The 24956-nt window shown below is 39.5% G+C and overlaps 1 protein-coding gene across 1 annotated transcript; it reads right to left on the bottom strand.

Annotated features, from left to right (window-relative positions):
* Positions 1–4577: 4577 nt before the first annotated feature.
* Positions 4578–23779, bottom strand: Dipk2a (divergent protein kinase domain 2A). The gene is made up of 3 exons (XM_051207137.1): positions 22878–23779; positions 10863–11166; positions 4578–7290 (listed from the first exon to the last, which is right to left on the bottom strand). The coding sequence occupies exons 1-3, from the start codon at positions 23532–23534 to the stop codon at positions 6959–6961; spliced, it is 1293 nt and encodes a 430-aa protein (XP_051063094.1). The 5' UTR covers positions 23535–23779; the 3' UTR covers positions 4578–6958.
* Positions 23780–24956: the final 1177 nt, after the last annotated feature.

The raw sequence follows: 24956 nt of genomic DNA, 5'->3' as shown, positions 1-24956 counted from the left end.
GCTTCTCTGTCTGTGCGACCCAAGGGAAAGTTCTGTGCATGTGCTGACAGAAAGAACGCTGGTTTTCCAACCCTGCCTGTGACAATCTTTGTCAACAGTATGAGAGATGCCCCTACTCCTTAGTTCTCACATTTATCTCTTACTCTAAATCACACAGAAAGGTAAAGCGCTATTGGTTTTCTCAAGCCTCACCAACTAGTTACTAAGACATTGCAAACAAAAAGCATAGATACAGGTTTTGTATGCATGAATATCAGTAAAAGCTAGAGGTATGTTAATCTACTTTTGAAGAGTAAGAAGCCCGTTCTCGTATACTATTTGGGGGGAGTTTAAGTGAGATGAAGATCGGCAGAGGACAATTTGGAAGCTAACTTGAAGACATGGTAAGTTCCTCTGAATTGGCGATTCCAATTTTTTACAGTGGTACTCATCTGTGGATGGGGTTGTTTGTGGAAGGTTATTTCAAGCAGCATGTTTAATGATGAAATGTTGGATGTGATTGAACAGATGGCTAAGTTAAAACATGGTGTTTTGACTTAGAATGGGATCTCACTATGGCGAAGAGCTTGACTCCCACCTGTGTTGCTAAAGTAGCTTGTGTGGCGCAGGAGAAATGGAAAAGAGGACTGGTCTTTCTAGATACAAGTGTTTCTCCTCTCCTGTCAACACCTCCTTCACTTCACACCCTTACCTAAGCCTAGTGCTCTGCCAAGAGCAGAGAACTCGACCTCACTCTTTATCCCCTGCTTTTGCCTTGCTTTCTCTCAGGGAGGATCATGGAAATATAGCAGTATGCTACCTGATGTTGATGAGTTCATTAGTCATATCATTACCATTTCTTTTAGAAACTCCTAATACTTTAATTGCAGTTATTACTTTCATATACTACCTATAATTTTTTTTTTAAAGGCAGGGTTTCACTATGTAACAACCTAGATTAGCCTCACACTTGTGATTTCCTTTCTTGGCTTCATAAGCTCTGGAACACAGGTGTAAACCACCACATGTATCAGATACACTTAAGTATGCTGACATTCAGAGATTGCTCTATTAATTTATTACATCATGTCACTAAAGATGATCTCAAATGAACCCATACTCAGCAACAAGTAGTCACAGACATTTCATTGTAGCAAATATTTTAATTTGCTCATGATATTTCAATTTTAAAAATGGGCAAGTTAGTTCAATACAAGAGTTTAGCAGTACTACCCACTCTTTAAATACTTCTCTTCCCTCCCCCAATTATATTTTTTTCGCTGATTATAAACATCCTGTGAAGTACAAGGAGCTACAAACTTAGAATCCTCATACTAAGTAATAGCTTCAGCCATTTCATCAGAAACACAGGAAGTATTCTAAAAATAATCCACCCAATGCCTTTCCCCAGCTGAAGCCAGTTTCTGGTCTTAAGTCACAAGGAGGTAGAAGTCATTGGTGGCTGAGTGCCAACAACTAGCAAGAAGCCAGTTAATCCTGAATGAAGTTCCATCCTTCTCGTTGGGCAAAACATCAATGCTTGTTACTACAACATATTGTAGTCCTTTACAACTTTCAAACTGTTTTTCCATATATTATCCAATCCTGTCCAATAATCTCATAATCAGAGTCAAAACAGGATTTCTGCATCTTTAAATGTGAATTACATTCAATAATTTATCTACAATTTACAACAGGGCAAGACTAAAATAAATAAATAAAACTCTCCTGCTTTAAACAGTTCAACGTCATACTAACTTTGTTTTTGAAGTTGTATTTTCAATGGCAGAGAAAGATCTTTCCCTTGGGAACAAATGGGTATCCAGTGCTTGCAATTTCTATTTATAGTTTTAACAACAGGCGAAGATTTGTAAGTGGGGGTTGGGGAATGTGTGTGGAAGTCACAGGATAATCTTAGGTGTCATTCCTGTCACTGTCACTTTATCAGACAGGGTCTCTCACTGATCTGAAACTTGCTCGTAAGCTAGAGTGGCTGTCCAGAGAGCCCCCCCATTTCTGCCTGTCTGTGCCTCCCCAGCACTGGGATTGTACATACATGCTAAGACCTGGCTTTTCTCTCATGGGCTCAAACGTAGATCCTGATGCTTGTCTGGCAACCTCTTTATCTGAGCCATCTGCCTAGTCCTGACCACCAAGGACTTTTCAATGAGAAACTATTAGTGCTAGAGAAAGAAAAAAAACTACACAAACTTAATTACATCTTAATTACAACATTGATGTCTCTACTTTCCTAAGAGAAAACTGCCTGCAATCCTTATCCCTATTTTAAACTCCTTCTCAAAATATCTGAAAATAATTTGTCTGGAAAAAAAAATTACACAGTGACCACAATGTTTCCTAGTAGAAATCAAAGAAACCCAAATTTGCTACATTACTAGAAAAATAGGAGCACTGTTTAAAACTCTAAAAGATATCCTTCAAGGATGGTTACTGAGACAATGGGAACACATGCTATAAGACACATCTCTGGAAGTAAACAATTGTGGGCCGATGATTTCATCACCATTCACTCCCTGTCCATACAGGATTATTAAATCACTCTTCCAATGGAAGGATAACCCTAATCTACAGGACACTGAATATAGCCACATAGCTATGATAGCTTGAAGATACATGGGTGGGACTAAAGAGACATATCAGTGGCTAAGAGAACTTGCTGCTCCTGCAGAGGACCCAGATGCAGTTACCAGTACTCATATGGTGGCTCACAACCATCAGTTAACTTCAGTTTCAGGGAATCAAACCCTCTTCTGGCATGCCCATGGTACACATACACTCATGCAAGCAAAATTCATAAATATAAAAGACTTGGGGGGTAAAAACTAAAAATATGGGTGAAGGTATGTTACAAGAAGCTAACTAGTAGCAATGTCCTTGGCTTCAAAGAGATATTGGGGTATTCCTTAGTGATATTGCAGTTGCCATTGGTTTGCTCCTCTATAACAAAGCAAAGTAATACAAACCCAAGACTGATTAGCTGTGTAGCATTTGCAATGCTTTGTTACCTTGTCTATTGGGATTCTTCTACCTCTACTTGTTCTCATAAACTTTCCCTTCCCCAAATTTGTAATTGGGAAAATGCACAATTCCTCCTTTTACAATATGCTCTTGCATTCCAGTATATGCTTCTAGCCCTTAAAAGTTGTAGCCCATGGTAAAGTAGGGAAAAATGTTCAGGCTGATCAGAGGTCAGTCAGAAAATTGGGCCCAGCTCTTGTCCTACCTATCTTTTGTAATTACGGGTAATCTTACAAATGGAATATACTCTTGTTCAAACCTTTGACTTATAGTTAATACTGTGTATTAGTAGTTACAGACTGCTTAGCATAAGCTGTTTCAGGGCTCTTCCACATGTTCATGTGGAAAAGTGAAGTTGATAAGATTGCCCAGGTCTTCCTGTTGTTTAAATTTCCAATTTTAAAAGAAAGGTTTTCTCAAGCTACAGAGATGAAAGTTTACATTTCTTTTAATGCTCTTGCTTTTGCCTACAGCTTACTGAAGAAAACCGTGTGTCAGTGTATAGGATTCTTCAGAACATGCATTTGGACTATACCCAATGCTATCTTTTGTAAATTTCCTCAGTTCTGTATACTTTCTATTAATGGACAGATTTTGGGGGGGGGCAGACTCCATGTTACTGGTTGGTTTTTGGCAAGACATCTTGAAGGTGTCACTGGGTACTTGCCACTCAATCTTATCAGACCTGTCATCGTGAGGTTGGACTGCAGGTCCAGTTGCCATTTTGATCCATGAATATGTTCCCCACCAGCTTTTCAATAAATAACTTCAATATAACCACTACTTAGATTTGCTAATGCATCAGGAATATGCTAACACTGTTATTTATTAATTGGAATTTTAGGTATTCTGCAAGAATTTCCTGGTATCATTTGATTTTTCCAGAAAAAAAGGCAGGGTGCTTCTTTTTATTCTATCCACCAGTTTTCCCAGTAACTTTATGTCATTATTCTCTCAAAGGTGGCATAATTAATGTGCCGATTTGGGCTGCTGAATTCAGGTTTACATATTGAATGTGTCTCAGTCCACTTTGGTTACCATTTCGATTGCTCATGAAGATGCTCCATCTTTTCAGCCTGGGGTAGAAAATTCTCAATGCTGAGGGATTTATGAAAAACTTCCTGCTTTGGCAATGCTGAGGCGTTACTGTTCATTTTTGACTGGTTACACTGTGGCGTTGTTGAAAGATAGCACACCTAGTGTATATTCCCGAATCAAATGACACAGCTGAATTTGCTTCAAAATGAGTTGGGAGAAGCAGGTTTTGATGAAGATGAAACACATTTGGTAATGTTGATAACTTTGGAAGTTAGTGCAATAGCTATGAACATTATATAATTCTCTTAAGTACAGTTGAAAATTCCTAAGCTTGTCTTTCCAGTTCTTAATAGTAGGTTTTAAAAGGTCACTATTATAGAAAAACAAAACATACATCTCAATCAAGTTTACACTCAATGAAGACAGTTTGGAAAGATTTAACAAAAGTACTAGTGAGGGGACAGGAATAATTATTTCTTATTCAATAAAAACTTGAATAGTTGAAGAGAAAGTCTACAAAGTAAGGTTCTTAAAGTATTCTTTATTAAGATCATTAAAAGTTGCAGAGACAACTTTATATTTTATAAAGGCACAGGGAGACAGTTCTGATAAAATATTCAAATTAAACAGTAACATACAGTACAAAAGACAATTTAAATGCACATACAAACCCCAAATGTTTGATTCAAAAATATTTTACCGCGTCTATTAATGGGCAATGATTAAAAATATAAATTGCTGCTGTATAATAAATATCTGAATGTGAACATCTTGATAGCAAAGAGAACAAAATATTTATTGCTTTTCACATACATATTTTTCCCTGTAATTTAAAATTCCTAATTCTTTACTACCTCCTCTGATTTCTCCAAAGGTAAAAGAAATTCCACATAATCTCTAGTGGTGGTTATACCTCAAATAGCCATCACTCCCCGGCATGCTTCTTTACTTCCTGCTCTGTAATCACAACCACAATCACTCACCAAAAATAGGAAGATGTTTGTGGAATATCAGACAGCGCCCGTGAGTTCTAGCCTTCTGTGTTATGAATATGTAGAAAATATAATGGTGTTCTGTTTGAAAATTGTTTATTTTAGTGTGGCTCGAGGAAGAAGCAAGGGAGTATTGCTGGATGATTTTTTTCCTACTCCCCTCAAAAATGTTTCTAAGTTGTAAAAAGTTAGCTATGTATAAGAAGGAACACAATGCAATCTGCTTTATAATGGAGATCTCTCACACTTTGCCTTCCCATTTTTAAACTTGGATTAACTTTATTGCTGTCTCCCTCCACTTTGGGTTAAGAAACTAATTTAAGATAGTACAAAGAAACTTTCCATCACAATAATCAAATAATATGAAAGTGTAATCCTAAATAATCAATCAACTTAAGACGTACTTATGCTAATTGACCATGTCATGTTTAGATGGTATATAGCAGCTACGAATGCACCTAGCACGGAGTATGATCAATAAATAGTTGTTGAATGAATGAAAAAGACAAGCTTGGCTTTGGTTGTGCATGTTTTAATCACTTTCTGATTTCAGTAATTCAGTCCAGAACCCACCACTGCACACTATCCCAAACTTTACGGCAAACAAAAGTAACAACTTCAAACAGAAAAATATTGCCTGTGCTACTGAGAGTCAACTTTTTGTACACAGAACAGTTTTTAATCAGACAAAATTTTACACATTATTTGTTAATCTTTCTACTCAATATTTAAATTTGATGTTCTGATATTTAGCAATTGGATGAAGAAGATCACAGTGGGCAGACAAGCTTTACAATAAAAATTATTAGTGTATCAATAAGTAAAAGGTTCTGATGCCTAATTAAATTCTAACAATAATCACTGTGCTCATTTTGAAAAACCTACCAATGAATAAAATGTTAGATCTTTAAGTTATACATTTTTTTAAGCAGTAGCTCAACTGTCAATAAAGAACACTCAGATTTTAATTTAACAGTGAAAGCTAAAATATTGAAGTGGGCTAAGAATTGACCAATTCTATTTTCAGTTCTAAACAAGGAATGTGTCTAATATTTCTTTGGCATATGCATTACTATCTTGGACTAGTTAGCTTTTAAAAGCATTGAGTTCACATGGTTTCTTCAACGTGTAGACTGCTAGTGTATTCTTAAAGCCTTTTAGCAAGGGATGTAGTGACATTTTGTAGCATCTGCTGAACTACATGTTCAGTATATACTTATAATTACTGGCATTGAGGAATTTAACTCTTAAATAACCTGAAATGATACCATGCAATGATGAAGCACAGGAGGTTGAGGGGAGGTAAATTATTTACACAATGAAATACTAAGATCTCTGTAAAAACAGTAAACCTGGGAGCCCTGCTCTAACAGTTAAGTATGTACCGCATAGCACTGAATGAAAACTACTTCTATTAAAATTTAAGTCAATGCCTATAGTAACCTGGGTGTGTAAAACTTTAAAAAAAATGAAAAATAATTTTACACATCAGAAGGAAAAGGTGGCCTATAAAACAGGCCGATCTAACTTGACATTCAAAGTAAACACAAGAGATTCACAAAATCATGATAGAAATGCAAACTAAGTACCAAGTACCCTTTGATACACAAGCCATGTAACTATCAGACTCCTTTCCAATAGCTTAATAACATCATTAATCCACGCAGGAATGGGAAGAGGAAAGCAGTCAATGGTATCGCAAGTCTCCAAAGTGAAGAACAGAGTTGCAGAAGCATCATGTAATCTTGGATGTACAGTAATGTCTTATTTTGATGGATGTTAATGTACAGTCTATCAGAACAAGTTTCTCATCCTCTGAGTAATACTTCCACATTGTGTTTTTTCTAGGCAGTTTTTTGGTGGTTTTGTTTTGCCATTCCTATTTCAGCGAAGAAAAAGATCACCATCTACTACCTCACATTGTGACTTAATTGTGCTAGATACCCACGCAGTTCTTTCGCAGCCTGGAATCGGCCATAGCGCTTCTTGGGGTTGGCGCACTCATCTAACAAGGCCTCCAGTCGGCCATCTTTGGCAATTTCACTTGGTGGATCATGAAGGAGTCCTCCAGAAGTACCACGCCAGGTGGCATGTCTAGATAAGAGGTTTTGACAAACAGCATAGTAATTGTGGTCCACAGTGACACGAGCACAAAGGATTTCTTTTGAAAATGATAAACAAGCCTCCTTGTCACAGTCATCGAACTTACTTTCATACCAAACGTCCCAATTCTCAGGTTTATCTGTGAAGAAAAATCAGAAAAGTTTATTTGAAAACCAACTTGTTATTGTTCTCTAAACATAACATTCCATTAATAAACATTTGTTCTACACTTTTTTTACATAAAATACTTGGTAAATTTAATTAATATACTAATTATATATTAATTCATAAAACATCATTTACTGGGATCTCAGGTAGAAGGATCAAACGAAGCCCTTACCATTTCTTAGGTTCATCTAGGATTTTCTCTAACACAAAAGCAACACCTAATGAATGCTACAAGACTAGAAAAATCTAGATGTTTGCATGGAGCATCAGAAAGCTACATAAGAACATCTGATTTTTAGATCTTAAAAGATAATGAGTCAAGAAATGAGAGAAAACAGCATTGCAGCCCAAAGTACGGTATCTGCAAGAGATGAACATAGGGTCATTGGTCCATCTGGCTGGGCAAACAGTATTTCGGGTAGATGCCAGACTGAAACTACGAAACAGATACCAGATACAAGTGAAGCTAAAAAAACAAGCTGTAAAACCTGCATGATCATTTGCTGCTCAGAAAGTTACCTGTCTAAAGACTGGGATGACTAGCAGGCCTATGAGATGGCTGAGCAGTAAAAGGTAACCCTGAGACAACAGATTCTCACGAGTTGTTCTCTGCCTTCATATACACACCATGGCACGCCCACACCCACATACATACACCCACAAACACAAATAATTGTAGTAACTTTAAAAAAAAATTACCACAACAACCAAAGAAGGTCCAGAAAGAAAAGACAAACCCAAAAAACATTTGAGATAAAAATTAAGACTACGCAAGCAAAGTTTATGGTTCTAACTAACTGGATGGCAAGATAGGTAATAGTAACACAACGGTGTAAATATTTTATAATATAAAATAAGGCATTTATTCAGGTGGGTCTGTCATATATGTGAACAGAATCAGATTTGAACTCCTGGGTTTAAATTAGGAAGACTCACACACCCATCTGAGAACACAAAAGCAAACATGTGCTTGGTGAAGTCAAGGTTTACAGAGCAAGATCTAGTGTGAGCAAAACAGAGATGATGACCCTTATGCAGAGAAAATGCACTCAGGAAAGCCCAGGGGGTACAGGGGAGATTCATCCAGGGATCCAGGGAAATAAAAGGCCCTCATCATCATCCCTGAGGCATCAAGGGTAATGAACAGACACTGAAAATGAAGCTGAGTGGGACCAAGTCACACAGTCTGTGCCTTGGAAGCCATTTGGATTCTACTAGAGAAATAAGAGGGCATCGGAACCATTTAAGCAAGGGAAAGCTGTTGGCATTAGCTAGGAGAAAGCAAGCTACAACTTTTTTGTTTTGGTTTGGTTTTTCGAGGTGTGTATCCATGTAGCCCTGGCTGTCCTGCAACTTGCTCTGTGGACCAGGCTGGCCTCAAACTCACAGAAATCTGCCTCCCTCTGCCTCCTAAGTGCTGGGATTAAAGAAAGGCATATGCCAACACCATCCAGCAGGCTACAACTTTTAAGAGGAAAGCATGGCCTACAATCCCATAATAGCAGCAAATATACAAAAAGGAAGAGGTGAGCAGGGCCCTCAAGTAGAGCATTCATTCCCTATGGTAGAATCCATGACAAGTCAAGAAGTCATCATTAAAGAGCTTCATGAGCACAGAATCTGGACAAGATGTTTAAGGGGGGGGGGGAGGAAAAAAAAGAAAAAAAAGGAGGGGGGGGAAGAAGGAAAGATGAAAGAAAGAAAAGCCCCAAACAGGAGTGTAATGATCATTGAAAATACAATGACTATACAGCTGCAGGTGCCACAACTTTGGAATTGTGAAGGTAACCTAATGGTGCTCATATCCCTTTTGTCAGAGGTTGAGATAAGCTGACAAAGTTAAGATTCTCAAACAACTCTTGGGTTTATTTTGTTGAGAAACGATCTCACTACAGCCCAGGATGGCCTCTATTTCAGCATGTACTCTAAGCTGGCCTCAAACTTGTGGCTCTTCTATGTTACCAGCTTGAATGTTGGGATTCAGGTGAGAGGGTAGCTTCCCTAACGTATCTTTTATTAGCCAAATTACTTCTAGAATATGGATTTATTTATCCTTGACACTTTGAAATTCCCATGGTATTTGATTTTCTAAACATTTCCTATACTTTACCTACCAATTACAGAGAAAGCTCACAAACAAAATGGACAGCAAAGTCTGGACTGAGTTATAATAATAATCCTAACATTAGACTCAGGCCAGACCTGCAGTGCTAGACATCACCCAAGTGAAAAGTAAGATAAAACCATCACTCTGGGAACTCCAGAAAAGAAAAAACAAAATAGGAATCTCTGTAAGGCCCTGCAGCCTCCAGTAAAGATGACACTTTGATGAGCTATAACAGCATAAACTTCCTTTTGCATTAAGCAAGTGTTTTGCATCTTGTTCCATACACAACCTCCTTTTGCTGAAGAAATGTTTGTAGAACTCTGAATGTACAGGAATATAAATCGAAACTTACTGATAAGAAACCATCAAAATTACTGCAAAAATTATTTGATATATAGTTATACTGTTTATTAAAGAAAGGAAATTTTCATATTAATGAGATCAATGTGTATTTAGTTTTATATAAGAATTAGCTCTCACTTGAATACCTAATATTGCAGTGCATAGAGCATTTCAACATTTTTCAGAGCTGATGGATATTTTGAATTTATAATTATAGTCAATGCTGGGAGTGCCACTGTGTATAATAAATACATACTAGAAAATGACAAAATTCTGTTTAGGTCCATTTCAGAAACTGTTAGCAATTCTGTTCCAATCCCAAACCAAAATTAATTTTTTAAATAAAAACTTAAGCTAGTAACTAAGTCATTTTTAATATCAAATATTCTAACATAACACTAAATCTAAATAATCTAAAACTATGCTAATTTGATATTTATATGCCAAGGAACAACTTTACAACTGTAAGGAAACATCGAGTCTTCTTTAGTCCAACATTTCTATAGTTTATCTAAATTGTCTATAATTCACAATAGTCTCCAGTATGCGTGAAAACGTTCCCAGTAGCAAAGACTGGCTCTGTGGGGTGACAGTGTGCCCTGTGCTTTGCAGGGATGCTATATGATACAACACAAGCAATCACTGGTATAAATACCTCAGATTCATTATGTACTTGATTTTTAATTAATTTCTTCTTCTGGCACAACTCAGAATCCTTTTGACTATTGCTACATTTTTTTCACAACCCCCACATTTCATTATGCAACCCTTTGAGGTCATGACCAGTTTAAGAAGCTGTGTTCTAAACCACAGAACACAGTATGTTAAAGATGTGCATATCTATACACATACCTTCACAGATGCCACAAGGGGGTGGGGAGGGAAGTCTGTATTCATTTAAACACGAGCATTTTACTAAATATGGAGAAATTCTAATTACAAGTATAACAAATATTTGTTGGTCCTGGTTACACAAAAATTTTTAAAAAGACACAGGTTGCCATCAAAAAAAACTTAGGTTTTTATTATAAATATAACATTTAAACACAAAAAAATGTACTAAAGATAGAAAATCCGAAAATTAAAATACTTACTTTGTCTAATTAATCTTTTGTCAGCAACTAAAACATTTTCAGCATCCACAATGATTACCTTCCCATCTCGAGGACCAACTGCAAAATTGTCAAAGCTGACATCCAGGAGGTAGAGTGCAAACTCAAAGTCATTGTTTGTAAGCTGTTCTGCTATTTCCATTAGCTGCCAAGCAAGGTCAACTCTTTTCTCCCATGGTGCATTAAAGTAACTCCACAGTTCTTCTCCGACATAATTTACGGCCACCATTCTTCCACAAGCTCCAAGATATTTTGCAAATGGCCAACCTTCATCAGATGGAAAACTCTACAAGAGAATTACCTTAATATTATGAGACAGTCTGATGACTTTACCCTTAGTCTCTCCCCAGATGTTCTTAGCAGATTCCTACTAGGTACAGTGTATCAGTACAAACTTAGTTTCCCTTTCTAACTCACATCATTACTATGGACCCCAAAAAAGTGTGGAAAACTTTGTATTTGAAATCTATAACAAATACTACTTTTCAGCATTTTAGAATATAAGGCAAGAGACACTATTTATTACCAATTCTAAAAATATTTATAGACTTTTCTGTATCTTTTTTATTGTATACTCGCAAGTAATCAATGGTTTATTTGATGGACAGTCCTGAAAATACACTAACCAGTAATTATCTACCTGATTAGGCACTGTGCTATGCTGACAGGAAGAGTGAACTATAGAGGCTCTGTTTAGCCACAGGCTTTTATTTTACAGACTAAACGCCAGACAAATAGTGTGCTGTTAGTTACTAAAGTTTATACACTTTTACAGGTTTAACCAATCCAGAAGCAGTCAAGAGAATGCTGGGAAGGATTCTTAGATTTTTAACAATATCCAAGATGGGAAATAATAAACTGATCATAGGTAACACAATCTCCATCCTAAGCATCTATGGCTTTGTAGTAGTCTTGTCTCTTTTTCCCTTGCCTCAGACTCAAAATTACTTTTTCACATTAGTGAGTTTTTTAAAGGGCTTTTTAACTACCAGGAAGATTCTAGCTCTAAATAAAAAATAAGTCATTTTCAACTAGATCAGCCCATGACGCCATAATGGGTGGGAATCCAACTCAGGGCCCTGAGCTCGCCAGGCAAACACTCTACCACTGAGAAACACTCCCAGCCCTATTGAAGATATTTTCTACAGCTAAAATGTGTCACTAAGAAATGATTATTGGAGGGAAAACAAACATGATAAAAGCTATCCTAAGTTCCATATATAGCATTATAAGGCCAGAGGTTTGTGTCACTCTTGTATTTTTTACCTGGAAAAAAAAATTAATGAGATTATACTAACACCAGCACTAAAGGATGAGTGAAGATGAGTAAGGAGACAGTAAGTACAATCTTATAGCACCCCAGAGAAACAACACAGCCCATTTCTATTACCAGAACCTGAATAATCTACATACATTTAAAGAACCAGAGATGTAGCACTCATTTAAAACAAAAAAAACAAAAACAAAAACAAAAAATAATCTAATTTTGCCAAGATCTTTAACTGTCTAACAAATTTCCCTCTACTTTAAAATCCTTATGATAAAACAGAAACATCTTTAGACAAACCCTTGCCTGTAATTTCTAAGTTCTCACTTACGCCCATTTTTAATTCTATAAATGAACAGCAATCATACTCTGCAAAGACAGCTTTTACTTTTATGACAAAATATTTCTTACATGAAAAGATACCATAGCTCTTTAATATAGTAAGTATGTTTACTATATTTAAGTAATTCTGGGGGGCAGAATCAATAGCTACTTACTCCTTAGAAATTAGAGGAAAACATGTTTTTAATCCTTAGCAATATTTTTATTTCTTCTGGGGACCAAGAACAGTGACAGATCATTGCTCATGTGGAATGCACAGTGAAAAACTGTACACAAACCACATACTATTTCAACTTTCCTCAAAATTTAAAATACTTCATGACCTTGACATTTTCGTTACACAAAGGGCTACAACAGACTTAGCTATTTCTCAGAAGTGTGAATGTATAAAGATTCTGACATAAAAATGGAACACTAAAAATTTAGTAAGAACGTAGAATTACATTATTTTGTCATGTAGAAAGTAAAACAAAACCACCTCCATACACTGTATTATTCACGCGCCATATTGTAGAACAGACACAAGCATATCTTTGTGAAAATAAAATGGTCTTTGACAACAAGAAAAAAGGGATCCCTGCCAACATCTGCACATGTACAAATGCCTCCTTGTTTTTGGAGCCCTTCCAACTGGCAAACAACAGTCAAATGTATACTTCATTACCCATGCCCCTCATAGAGGAGGGTAAAATATATGAACAAATGTCATACTGAACAACTTTTGTATTAGCACAGTGACTCCTGACCATTTTTAACTGATATCTTATGCCTTGTTTTAAGAAGAACATCAAAATTCTTTCATGTAGTTTGCTACCTAATCTTTTGGAAGAACTTTAATCAGTGAAGTCACATCATTTGCTCATAAGACAGTATTTTTTTTCACTGAATAATCAAAATACTCTTCATTAACATGAACTTATTTTTATTAAACACACCATAGTACAAAAAAAAAGAAAAAATAAAGAAAAAAGAAAGGTTCAGGGTTGGTAGTCAAGATATTTGTATAACTACATCTGAAACAATTCTGGCTTACAAGCAAAACACCATAGCCAAGCAGAATTTGAGAGACATTTTTAATTTATTAAAGCTTGGATTTATTAAATATAAAGTAATATTAAAAAATGAGGGGTTGTTTTATTTTGTTTTTCTGGTCAGCAAACTCCTACAGGTATCCAGCACAGTAACTTGAATTAAGAAGTTTACATGGAGGCCTAAATTTCCTTACTTAAAACAAAAATTTGAAATATTCAAATTGTTTAGAACAAGAAAGTTTCATTTCATCTGAAATATGCAATTATTTTATTGAATTATTTACAACTAAAAAACTGTGCAAATGCGTCAAGCAAAGGAGACAACCTAAGACCTAGAGCAGTACCAAATGCAGAGCCAGAAGGGGCTCATCACTGTGCTTTCTAAATGTTGTTCCAGTATTAATGCCTGTATAAAACATAGGGCATCAATGCTACAAAAATAGACCGCACAAAGGAGCAAAAGTTGTAAATCTATATGTATGCTTTTCCATTAGTGTACTTTATAAATTAAATTAGTGACAGCACAAAGACAACCATCTAACATTAACGTAAACATAGAAATTATTTTTATAGCATACAGTATAGTAATAGAACACTTGTACATTATGTGAGGCCATGGAAAAGACTGAGATCCACAGAGACAGACAGAGCTTAATTAAAGGAATCTAAACATGGTTAACTGCTAAGATCTAAACATTATAAATGCCTTTAATATTGACTTGGAAAATAAAATATTTTGATCTTGAATTGTAACACAAATTATCATGTCTAGGCATTTTGTTTATTCTTAGAAAACAAAACCATAAGCTATCTGAGTATCACAAAATTCAAGTGATGTCATTAACCCTGGACGCACTGACATTGTCTAAAAGCCAGAAATTTACTAAGGTCATCTTCCACTATATAAAAACAAAACAAAAACAGGGAGCTCACATACAATTTATATTTCAAGATTATGGGGAAAAAACAGGAAAATTCTGAAATGTCACACTTTCTGTTACACACAGTCTTTAACAAAATTTCTACACTAAAAGGAAAACACTGTACAGCATATACAAATACTGGGTTTGAAATGGTAAGGCTAGAGTCAAATGTCTACTTCTACCTCTCAATACCTGAACATAATCCCTCTCCCCCTGACCCCAACAATCAAGCTACATGGGCATTTATTTTCACTAAAAATAGTTTCATGTGTTAACATTAGCCTGGGATGTTCATCTACAGTCAGTCTAGTAACACAATTAGGCTTGGCCTAGAGATCATGTAGCATAAACAATTTTAAGTTATTTGTATAGTAATATTTGCTTGTGGAAAGCTGTTATATGTTATTAGCATATGAAGTTACCTTTACAAAATTTGAGAAAATTCTTACACAGTGGAATACTGGATTGAAAACTAGTATCAATCTGCCTTGAATCTATCTTGATTATTGCACAAAAAGAACTATAGCTGTCCTGATTCTTTTTTAATTACCCTTGGACTTTAGGCCAATTAACACTGTGCTAATAACAATAAATTACATTTATAATTCACATAACCAATTGAGCATATTTGAATCCCACTTTCTACTGAAAATTAAAATACAATGATTTTTGTCTTATACTTGGTTGTAACAGGTTAATGAAGCATTTGGAATTTGTTTTGTACATGTTATTTTTTTAAGTCTTGTATTATTAGTACTTGTAGATGCATTATACATTTTCATAACATCACATTTTTTTTTTTTTTTTTTTTTAGAAAATTTGCTAACAAACTTGTATAGCCCATCATGAATATCCTTCCAGTTTTATAGAGGAAGAAAACAGAGCTCACAAATGACTTACTATTTGGCTATAAATAACATGAGACTAAATAAGGTCAACTTATAAAGATTTGTATTCTACTGTCTTTTTCTACTTTGCAACCAAAATTAGTTTTATATTCTAAGTTTTAAATACCCAAATTCTTTACATAGAAGAATGCAATGTATACAATCACTCAGGAACTCATAGCATTCTATTGAAAGATACATAACTGCAGTTCACAAGAAACATCAAATGAACGCATGAGAAATGGTGTTACCATTTGGGATTTTTTTTTAAAGAGGGAATTACTAATATAAACTAATTTCAAAAAGGCCATCAGTCATCGAAGTATACAATCTAAAGGTCCGTAAGTTTTACATAACAAGCATTTCTACTTTTAAGAAAGCAAATGTTATAAATAGCACAGAAATGTGTAAAGGTTTAATTTCAATCTTAGAATAATTTTTAAAAACCCAAATCTGAATGAAATCCCAGTGTGGCAATACATGTTGTAACAGCTGTTCATACAGATTAGTCAACTGTGCTGGTGACAGACTAATGTGTTCACAGTTTTGTGAACTGTCTGGAGGGGGAACATAGCAAAGTTACTCAGATGATTTAATAGCTACCTAGTTTCTGCTAGAATAGGATCTTAGCTTCTTAATTTATATTGGGAAGGAGTGACCAAAAATCTATCACAAATACAGGAGATGCCCAACAAACTCAAGACACCATTCTCTTATCATTCTGAAGATATGTCTTACTTATCATGAAATCATTTTCTGAATGTCATCTCACCCACCTCAAATTCCAACATTAACCAATGCTTTGAACATAGTAAGGTGGTGTTATACTCTAGACAGCATGTCAAATGGCTGTATGCAAAATATGTTAGCAACAAAAACCTAAGTTAAATAGAAATAAGTCATCTTGTAGAACAGCTTTTAAAAATCTCCCATCAAAACTCACCTGGCAAAGTTTTATGCAAGTAACCTCAACAGATCCTTTCTTACCTACTGCACAAACAGGAACTGTTTCCCACGAAAACATTTGCTCCCAATTAAAAAGCCAGTAAAAGAAATAAGAACAAGCTTCTTTAGCACCTGATAACCTAAGAATGTGATCTTACTTTAAGTACTGACTTCTTTGGGTCCAAATCACAAGCCTTCTTAAGGACAAATAAAACATCTGCTAACAGCAATGCCTCTCATCATTAAATGTCTGGTGCTGGTTTATGGAGATTAGTATTCTGGTTGTCTTAAATTTAAGATGAAACAAACTTGCCCCACCCATGCCTTCTCTGTGCTTTCTACAATGAAGTCTAATAGTAGACGCTAAGATTACTGACTTCCCTTCCCTTCACATCTTAACAGCATGTCTTAAAAGTTACTTTCCTCTCTTCTTCCTTAAATGTATTCTCCAAAACTACTTCTAATCATGTGCTGCTTTGAAAATAAATTCTGAGTTCATTCTGCATGGTTACCCCCTATCTTATACCCAACTATTCTTCCCTACTCCCACACAAGATCCCACTTAAGAATCTGATTTCTTATCACCAGAGATTTTCCTTGTACACTTAATGGTTCAGAAAGCAGAAGCTGTGCAAATTTCCCCCGATCTGTCATCTCTGCTGTATAGAATAGTTGCTGGCAGTATTCAGCAATGCCATAGGAACTCAGATGTAACTTCTATTTTATATCAGTCAGTGTACTGAATAATATTATAATGATTTACACTAAGAAAAACAAATGATTTGTTTTATATTTATGATCTCTATTCTACTCCACTTAACTTCATATGGAACAAATATCTAGCCCCCCCCACCAATGACTGTTGCCAGTAAACTAGAGCCTAATAGCTATGTAGATATTGAGGGTGTGTGTGTATACAAACATATACATACATACATACATACATACATACATACACACATACATATATGGAAGGGAGGTGGTATATGAGTATCTGTCTAGTTAAAAACTGTATTCTGACACATATATCAGTATAATGCACTAAAGATAATCTTTTAACTACTATAGCTGTTTGAAAACTTAAAAAAAAACTTGCAAATAATATATTGTAAAGACTTAGGGTTACAAACTAAAGATATTTTACACATATTAGTTAATATCCCATCTCCTTTCATCTTTGAAACAATCCTGTTTGGTAAGTACTAACATCCTCATTTTATTAATTAAACCTCAGGGTCTGAAGCATTTGAATGACTTAAATAACTTCATGTTATTACAGAATATAATGGGCAATTTCAGCACAGCTCCCACCTTCCTAACACCCACTAACTACCTGGCAAAATCCCACCCCTTTCAGTATTCAATCCCTGATTCCCTGAAAAAAGGCAGACACCCCCCCCCACCCCAAATGAGACATCTGATGTGTATATACTTTCACTTCTGGGCCTATTATGATATAATGATTGTAACTGGGGTGTGTGTGTGTGTGTACTGTGTACACTAAGCTAGCTATTTGTGGCCCAGGGCAATCTCTAACTTTTTAATGCAAATGCCTTACAAGACAATTTGCCAAATGAACAAGCAAAATTCAATTATTTTGACTGCAATTCTAAAAAGCTCTATAATATCTCACAGATAACTCCTCTTTGCAACCTATAAATTGGATAAATTATTTCAATATATAACTTCTAAAACTTTCCAAAGACCAGACTTGGTGATGCATGCCTATAATCTCAGGACTTGGGAGGTAGGATAGGAAGATGCCAAGAGTTGACGGCCAATAAAAATTTTGCAGGAATTATAACTAGCATGGATAACTATCCAGCCCACCTTAGAGTCATACTTTTCAGTCTTTAAGATATTTTATACCCATTTAAAATTCACTGTATGTATAAGAAATCTAAGTCTTCACATTCTCGTGCCATTATTAATTCATTATACAGGTGATGAGTAGATAGTACAAGAATAAAAGTAGGCATTCTGTAAAACTCAGAAGCAATCAATGACAGTAACATAGGCCACAGGAGACAAAGTAGAAAACAAGGTAGAAAAGTTGAACAAAAACCAGCCTGACAATCCCCAGGAAAAATAACTGGCCATCCAAGACCAGAGAATCCAACCCACAGCAAGCAGAGTAAGCAACAACAAATACAAAAGATTACTATATCCAGCAACAAGTGTAAGAAACACAGACTAACTCCATGTACAAGATATATAAAATGATGCTTCCTTAATGGTATCTGTTTCACTGGCTTTCCTAATTTAGACAGACAGACAGACAGACAGATAGTAGATAATTAGTTTTGAACCTGAGGTATACCAAATTGTTTTTGTTATTTTTGCTTGTAGTTTCATGAAGTTTAGTCAAGTGTCACACATGTTGATGAAGCACACAGGCTAGATTCAAAAGCTTAGGAACCTAAGATTAAAAAGTGTTCCCTCCACCTGTCAGGGTGTGTGATGCACAGCTGCAGGTCTAGCACTGGGGGCAGAAGCAGGAAGACTGAGCTAAGCACCAAAAGAAACAAAGCATCAACTTCTAACGTGATCTGAAGCCTAAATACAGTAATCCAGTTATTAAAATCAGCTGCCAGAGAGAGACAATGAAGGAGGATCCACAGACTACTGCCTGAAATCTCCAAAGGAGAAAACATCTATTGTAGAAACTACTGCTAAACAAGATGCAGGGCTCTATGGTTTTCTGCTCCTTAAAAGGATTTCTGCTTTTGTTTTGAAATCTGTTTACTTGTGTGTAGTATTAGAGATAGGAAGAAAAGCTTCAAAGACTATGTGCTTTGGCCTTGAGCTCACACCCTAGCAGACACCTAGTACCCCAGTCCTCCAATCCTCTTTTAGAAGAGATTAATTAAGTCTATTAGTCAAAGGTAAACTCAGAAAACAAACAACAGCAACAAAGAAAAACAAACTTCTCAAACCCAGAATTTGAAAGTCCCCCAACACAGTAGAATCAAATTACCTAACTCAACAGATCCATATTAGAAAAAAAGAAAGTTACTCTTATAAAAAAAAATAATAATGCTTGTCAATTTATCCTAACTTTTATCTAAATAATCATAATCCTCTTTGTCTACTTCAAAAACGTATTTTCAACAAGGCACTTGGAAGTATATCCTTCTGAACACAGGCTGCTGCCAAGGCCAGAACACTACTGAATGCTCTCTACCAAATTCCATTGGCTCTGTCAGGACAGATGAGCTCAGTATAGCTCAGTCTGTCAGCATTCACACTTCAACAGTATTTCCGGTAGCTGACCAAATGCACTAGGTGATGGCAGTCACCCTCCTTCCTTATGCTAGCTAGCATTTATTCACTCTTTACCATGCATCAAGCCCCACACAAATGCTCTGTATACATTTTGCCTTTTATAAGTATTCAGAAAGCTTAAAAGCCACAGCTTGAACAATGATAATTGCATACTATAAAAATTAAAGCCCATTAAAAACATGATTCAGAAAATTTAAGGCAAATAAAGTTCTACCAATATAATATAATTAAACAAATTCTTGGCTCTTCCCCCTAAAACAACCAAGGGCTTTATTCACTTGCCAGCACCCCTAGGTCAGTCATAGACAGTGGCTCAGATTCAGCATCTCCAGACAGTCCCCATCCTGTACACCCCCCCCCTCCAAGAGACAGCAAACACAAATACCAACAGAAGAGTTAGCAGTAGAACGCCTTCCAATGTTCTACTTCCATTTTTAATGATCCAAGATGGTTATTATACACACAAAAAACAACAAAAACAGCCTCCCAGTACTTCTCCAACCCCTCCACAGGATAAAGGCCTGCTAGGCATGAGAATTTACCTCTTGATGTGTGAAAATGTAAAGGAAACGGTTTTTGACATGGTTGAGGTTCTGGGAATTGTCTTTTCTGTTGCATAACAGCTTTCCTAGAAGCCAGACTAACCAGTGAAACCAGTAAGCAACAGGAACACTGGAACAGGGACAGCACACTCTACAGTTAACAGAATGTGTGTGTAATCTCACAGACAACACTTTTCACTGTTTCTTAAAATCTAAAGAGCTAATGAGTTCAATGGACCTGCATTTTCATTTCTTTTGCTAGTACTTTAACCAAAGAAGAGTTTTAAGTAACTATCTTAGAAGCATTATTATTATGCTACTTTTGTGAAGAACATGCCCCCCCTCCCCCAGAAATAACTGAACAACAAGAAAAATCTAGTTTTGTCATCTGGCATCCAAAAATTCGATAAGTGGCTCCCTCTCCTGGAAAAATACTGAAAGGTGGAGTTGGTCTTTAAACTGCAGAGCAGCAGCTCCTTAAAAACACTTAAAACTACATGAAGCAGAAGTATACATTGGTAAGGAAGTAGCTGTGAGTGACTTTGCTATCAACACCAATATCTTAATACTATCAAGACAGCTGTCTTCATAGAAACTGTACCCACTAAATGTATAGTCTGCACAGCTAACAGCAATTCATATCAGGATCTGATTTACCACATAAACAGTACTCGAGTACAAATGTGCATCTACTTCCCAACTTACTGGTTTACGTCATCAACAGTTCTCAGTCACACCACTCATATTTTCAAGCTCACTACCAAAGATCAAGTGTTTCTGTAAGGGAAGCAGCTACTCCAGGATCTTAGGTCAAACTCGATCCACTGGGGGGGGGGGGGAAGCAAAGCTGCTATCACACTGGTAAAAACAATAAAAAGTATCTTTTATGAGTATGTAGCATAATGAAATATTATTACTAACCCTGAAAACTGGGCTGGGCTGTCTAAATTGAAGATGCAATTTACAAGTGCCACAGTCTAGCACACATTTCCCCACATACTACGTTTACCCTGTACCCTAGGTAACCTAATCATCCAACCAGAGCGATGTGTCATAGGTTTCAAATAAAGTGAGGAAAATGTCACCTTTTGCCACACCAAAGATGAAAACAAGCAGTGTGGAGAAGTCAGTCGGGAAACAAGACACAAGCACACTTCTGAAACTGCCAAGACTGTCCAGGCACAAAAGCTCCCTGAAGAGGCAGCTCTGCTGTGTGGAAATTACACATCAAAGTTCCTCAAGTTCAGATGCCAATGCTTATAAAGAAGCAACACAGTGTTTCTGAGATGTAAACCTTAAAATCAGTTGTTCCTAATACAGCTCTACTCAGAATTAACCTGATAAAAAATGTTCAAAAGGCAGTCGGTATTTTAAATCCAAGAACTGTAAGCACCTTAAGTTCAGTGATAAATTTTGGCATCCCAGAGAATTTGACTATCGACTCAGTCAACGACACTGCTAAGCTTTTACCAGGGACCACCAACCTTGCCGATAGCTGGGGGGGGGGGGTATGGGGACAGGGAGGGTTTGTCATGCTGGGGGGGATCCAACTTTCAGAGACTCATTAGTCTAGAAAGTAATGAATAAAGTAATTCTCCAAGGTAAGCTTAACCGATTTTACACACTGTTTACTATCGATTAGAGATAAAACAGTATTTATTAAACAACTTGAACTTTAAAACTGGCCCATCACATATATCCTAACAGCACTTAAAATTTTTATTAAGACTCACATTAGAACTTCATCTGATCAAATATTCCTGTTAAGATTACGTGACTGAGCTAATCGAGCTAATCAAGGCTGAGGTGGATGCAGCAAACGTTAAAAAAAAAAAAAGCCATCAATACAGTACATTCCTATTCACAGTTTAGTCAACACAAAAACACGGTCCAAACCCTCTAGCCATAAGTGACATTCTTAGCGGAAAAGGGTGTGAACTATACAATCAATTATTTGGTGGTAATTTAAAATCACTTTCCCTAGTACTTGACATACAGAACGGGTAACTTTTCCTGCAGTCAAGAGGGATCACACTCCTACTCTGCAATCCCTGCCCAAGGGCACAACACTTTAGCCGGCGGGGGTGGGGTAGAAACACAAATTCTCCAGAGATAAACGGGATGTTTTTTCTTATCTTTTTTCCTTCTTGCGGCCACCAGTAAAAAGATTGCATTCTTATCCTCAAAGTCAGAAGAGAGCAAATAAGTCTGTGTTGGGCTGGAGGCCAGAACCTCCTCTCCAGGCTCCTAGCTGACCTAAACATTTTAATTCCTTCCTTAACCGGATTACCATATGACTGGGGCAGATCACCGGATCAGGGTGCAAAAGACTCTGTTGGCCTTTAGCCCTCGCAGCCCAAATCTAACACAAACTTTTCCTCATCCCCCTGCATCTAATTCTCGCAAAGCACGAGTCAGGTATTAGGCCCCCTTCACTTACCACCATCCCACTCTGATCTCCTGGTCCCAGAACTAGCTGAGTTGCTATCAGAGAGATGAGCTAAGAAATAAAGCGAAGACTCGGGGAAGTTAGGTTAACCAGGAGGAACGGCAAGGGAAAGGTGCCCGCAGTGCCCTAGCACTCGGAAAGGGCAACCAGGGGTAGAGGGGCTTTCCAGCGCGCGCGCTGGAACTGGCACCCACCCAGACTGGGACCAGCAGGAGGGCGGAAGGAAAGTCGCGGAGAGGCATTTTGGGAGAGTTGGGGACGCACTCCCTCTGGCGTCGGAGAGCCCCGCGCCCAGGTAGCGGCGACGGCCCCAGGCCCGCGCCTACCTGTAGCACCAGCGGCTCGGGGTTGAAGGCCAGGGTGAGCAGCAGCTGCATGCGCTCCGAGTCCTTGAGGTTGCGCAGCAGGAAGCTGCCGGAGTCCTTGGTCTCGGCGTAGCGGCGCACCAGGCGATCGAGCAGGCGCTGCGAGGGGCAGTGCACCAGGTCCGACCAGCCCTCCACCGCCTCCGGCGTGAGCAGCCGCACGTCGCCGTTGAGGCGCGCGAACTCGGTGCGGGGCATGGCCTGGAGCAGGTCGCAGCGCGGCCGGCCGGTGGCCCGTTTGCAGATGCTCTGGTCGAGCTGCGCCAGCTCGCGCTGCGAACCCAGGCGCTTGAGCACCACGCGCCGGCGGCCGCCCTCGCGGGGCTCGCCGTACTGCGCGAAGTACACGTTCTTCACGTTGAGGAAGTCCAGCAGGCGCAGGCGGCCCCACGCCTCGAAGCCCACCTGGCCGTTGAGGAAGCGGCGACACCAGCTCGTGCCGAAGCACGCCGGGCACTTATTGAGCTGCAGGAAGCGCCGGTCGGCGAGCTCGTTGCGCTGCCAGGAGGCGAGCAGCGACGGCGAGTGCAGCAGCATCAGCACCAACAGGCTGCCGAGAGCCGCCAGCTTCAGTGCACGGGACAGGCGGCCCAGCTTCAGGGGCACCAGGCGCCACATCCCGCCCGCGCGCGGCAGCCGCCGGGGCCGGGGCGGGCGAGCGCACCCCGAGCCGCCCCACGGCGCCGAGGCCCGCGGCGCAGACGGAGGGCGGCAGCGAGGGAGCCCGCGGGCGGGCTGCGCCGACCGAGCGCCGCGACTTCCCGGTCGGCAGTCTCCACAACTCCCGGCGCTCTCCTCCGAGCTCCCCGCCCTCCGACTCCGCGGGCGCCGCCTCCTTGCCCGCCAAGTTATAGAGGCGCGGAGGGGGCGGGGAGGAGGGAGAGCAGGGAGCCGCGGCCGCGCGCACGCGCACTCCCGCCCGGGACGCTAGAGCTGCTCCTGCTGGTCCCGGGCGAGCGGCGCGCGGGCGCGTGGGAGTGAGGAGCCCCGGCGCCTCGCACTCGAGAAGCTACGGTGTGAGCAGGGCGGGGGGACGAGGGGAGGGGGCGGGGGGAGACGCGGCGGGCCCCACGCGCGGGCACGCCCGAGAGCGAGGGGCGGAGCCGGGGGCGGGTCGAGCGCGCCGCCGGGAAGCGTCGGCGCGGGCTCGCGGGGAGGGGGGCATTGGGGGTGGATGGAGGGCGGAGCTGGGCAGCTCGGCAGCCCGAGACCATCAGTAACGGTTACTCGGGAATGCCTGTCGGGCTGGACGGGCGCGCCGCGGGCCTTGGTGGAAAGGTTCTGCGAAGGCCCCGGGCGGACAGAAGTGCGCCGCGGGAGCGCAGCCGCTCTTCCCCGGAGCGGGCGGAGGCGGGGCCCAGGGCTGGGGGCGGGGCCCAGGGCTGGGGGCGGGGCCGGAGCAGGGCGGGGCTGGAGCTTGGAGGCGGGGCCGGGCCGCCCGCTCCGGGCCTTATATGGTGTGGCGCGCGCGTGGCCAGGGGCGGGGTCTTTTGACTGGCGGGAGCCTGGGGTCGCGCGCTTCCTGCCGCGGTAAGGGCCTCTGGGCAGACGGTGCGGGAAGGTGCAAGCGGTTCCGGGCCGGATGGCCGCTGCGGGACTGGCGTTGCAGCTGCGGAGGCATTTATTTACAGTTTCGCTGAGTGAGCACTGGCACGATGAGCTCCTGGCGTCGAGAAGCCTTCCTCACCGGCGCCGCCAGGCGGGTCCCTGAGGAGCCCGGTTCCCAAAGCTTTGCACGCTGGGCCCTGGCCTGTCTAGCTGCCAGGACGCGTTGCTGTAGAGATGGCCTTGGGGACTGGGGCACTCAGGTGTGGCACCTGTATTGGCTGATGATCTTAAACAGACACCACACCACAGAAATAACCTGGCCTAAAGCGCATTAAGTTTTAGAAGGTCTGGGCTCTTCAGCAGTAACTTCAAAATGGATTCTATTAGAACACTTTGTAACTTTTATCACTGCTCTCTGGTTGTTAGTCTGATGCTAGCTAGCTCCTGGGATGCTGTCAAATATACTTTTACTGCCTTGGTTTTAGAGGTCAA

This window comes from Phodopus roborovskii, unplaced genomic scaffold, assembly GCF_943737965.1.
Source record: "Phodopus roborovskii unplaced genomic scaffold, PHOROB, whole genome shotgun sequence".
Lineage (NCBI taxonomy): Eukaryota > Metazoa > Chordata > Mammalia > Rodentia > Cricetidae > Phodopus > Phodopus roborovskii.
Note: the sequence above shows the minus strand (reverse complement) of the source record. Positions and strands in the feature narration are given on the sequence as shown.

Coding starts and splice junctions, on each gene's coding strand:
- Dipk2a (XM_051207137.1), bottom strand. CDS start 23,534: ATGTGGCGCCTGGTGCCCCTGAAGCTGGGCCGCCTGTCCCGTGCACTG. Junction 11,167..22,877: donor CCGAGCCGCTGGTGCTACAG/GTAGGCGCGGGC, acceptor ATTCTCTTGTAG/AGTTTTCCATCTGATGAAGG. Junction 7,291..10,862: donor CAAAAGATTAATTAGACAAA/GTAAGTATTTTA, acceptor TTTTCTTCACAG/ATAAACCTGAGAATTGGGAC.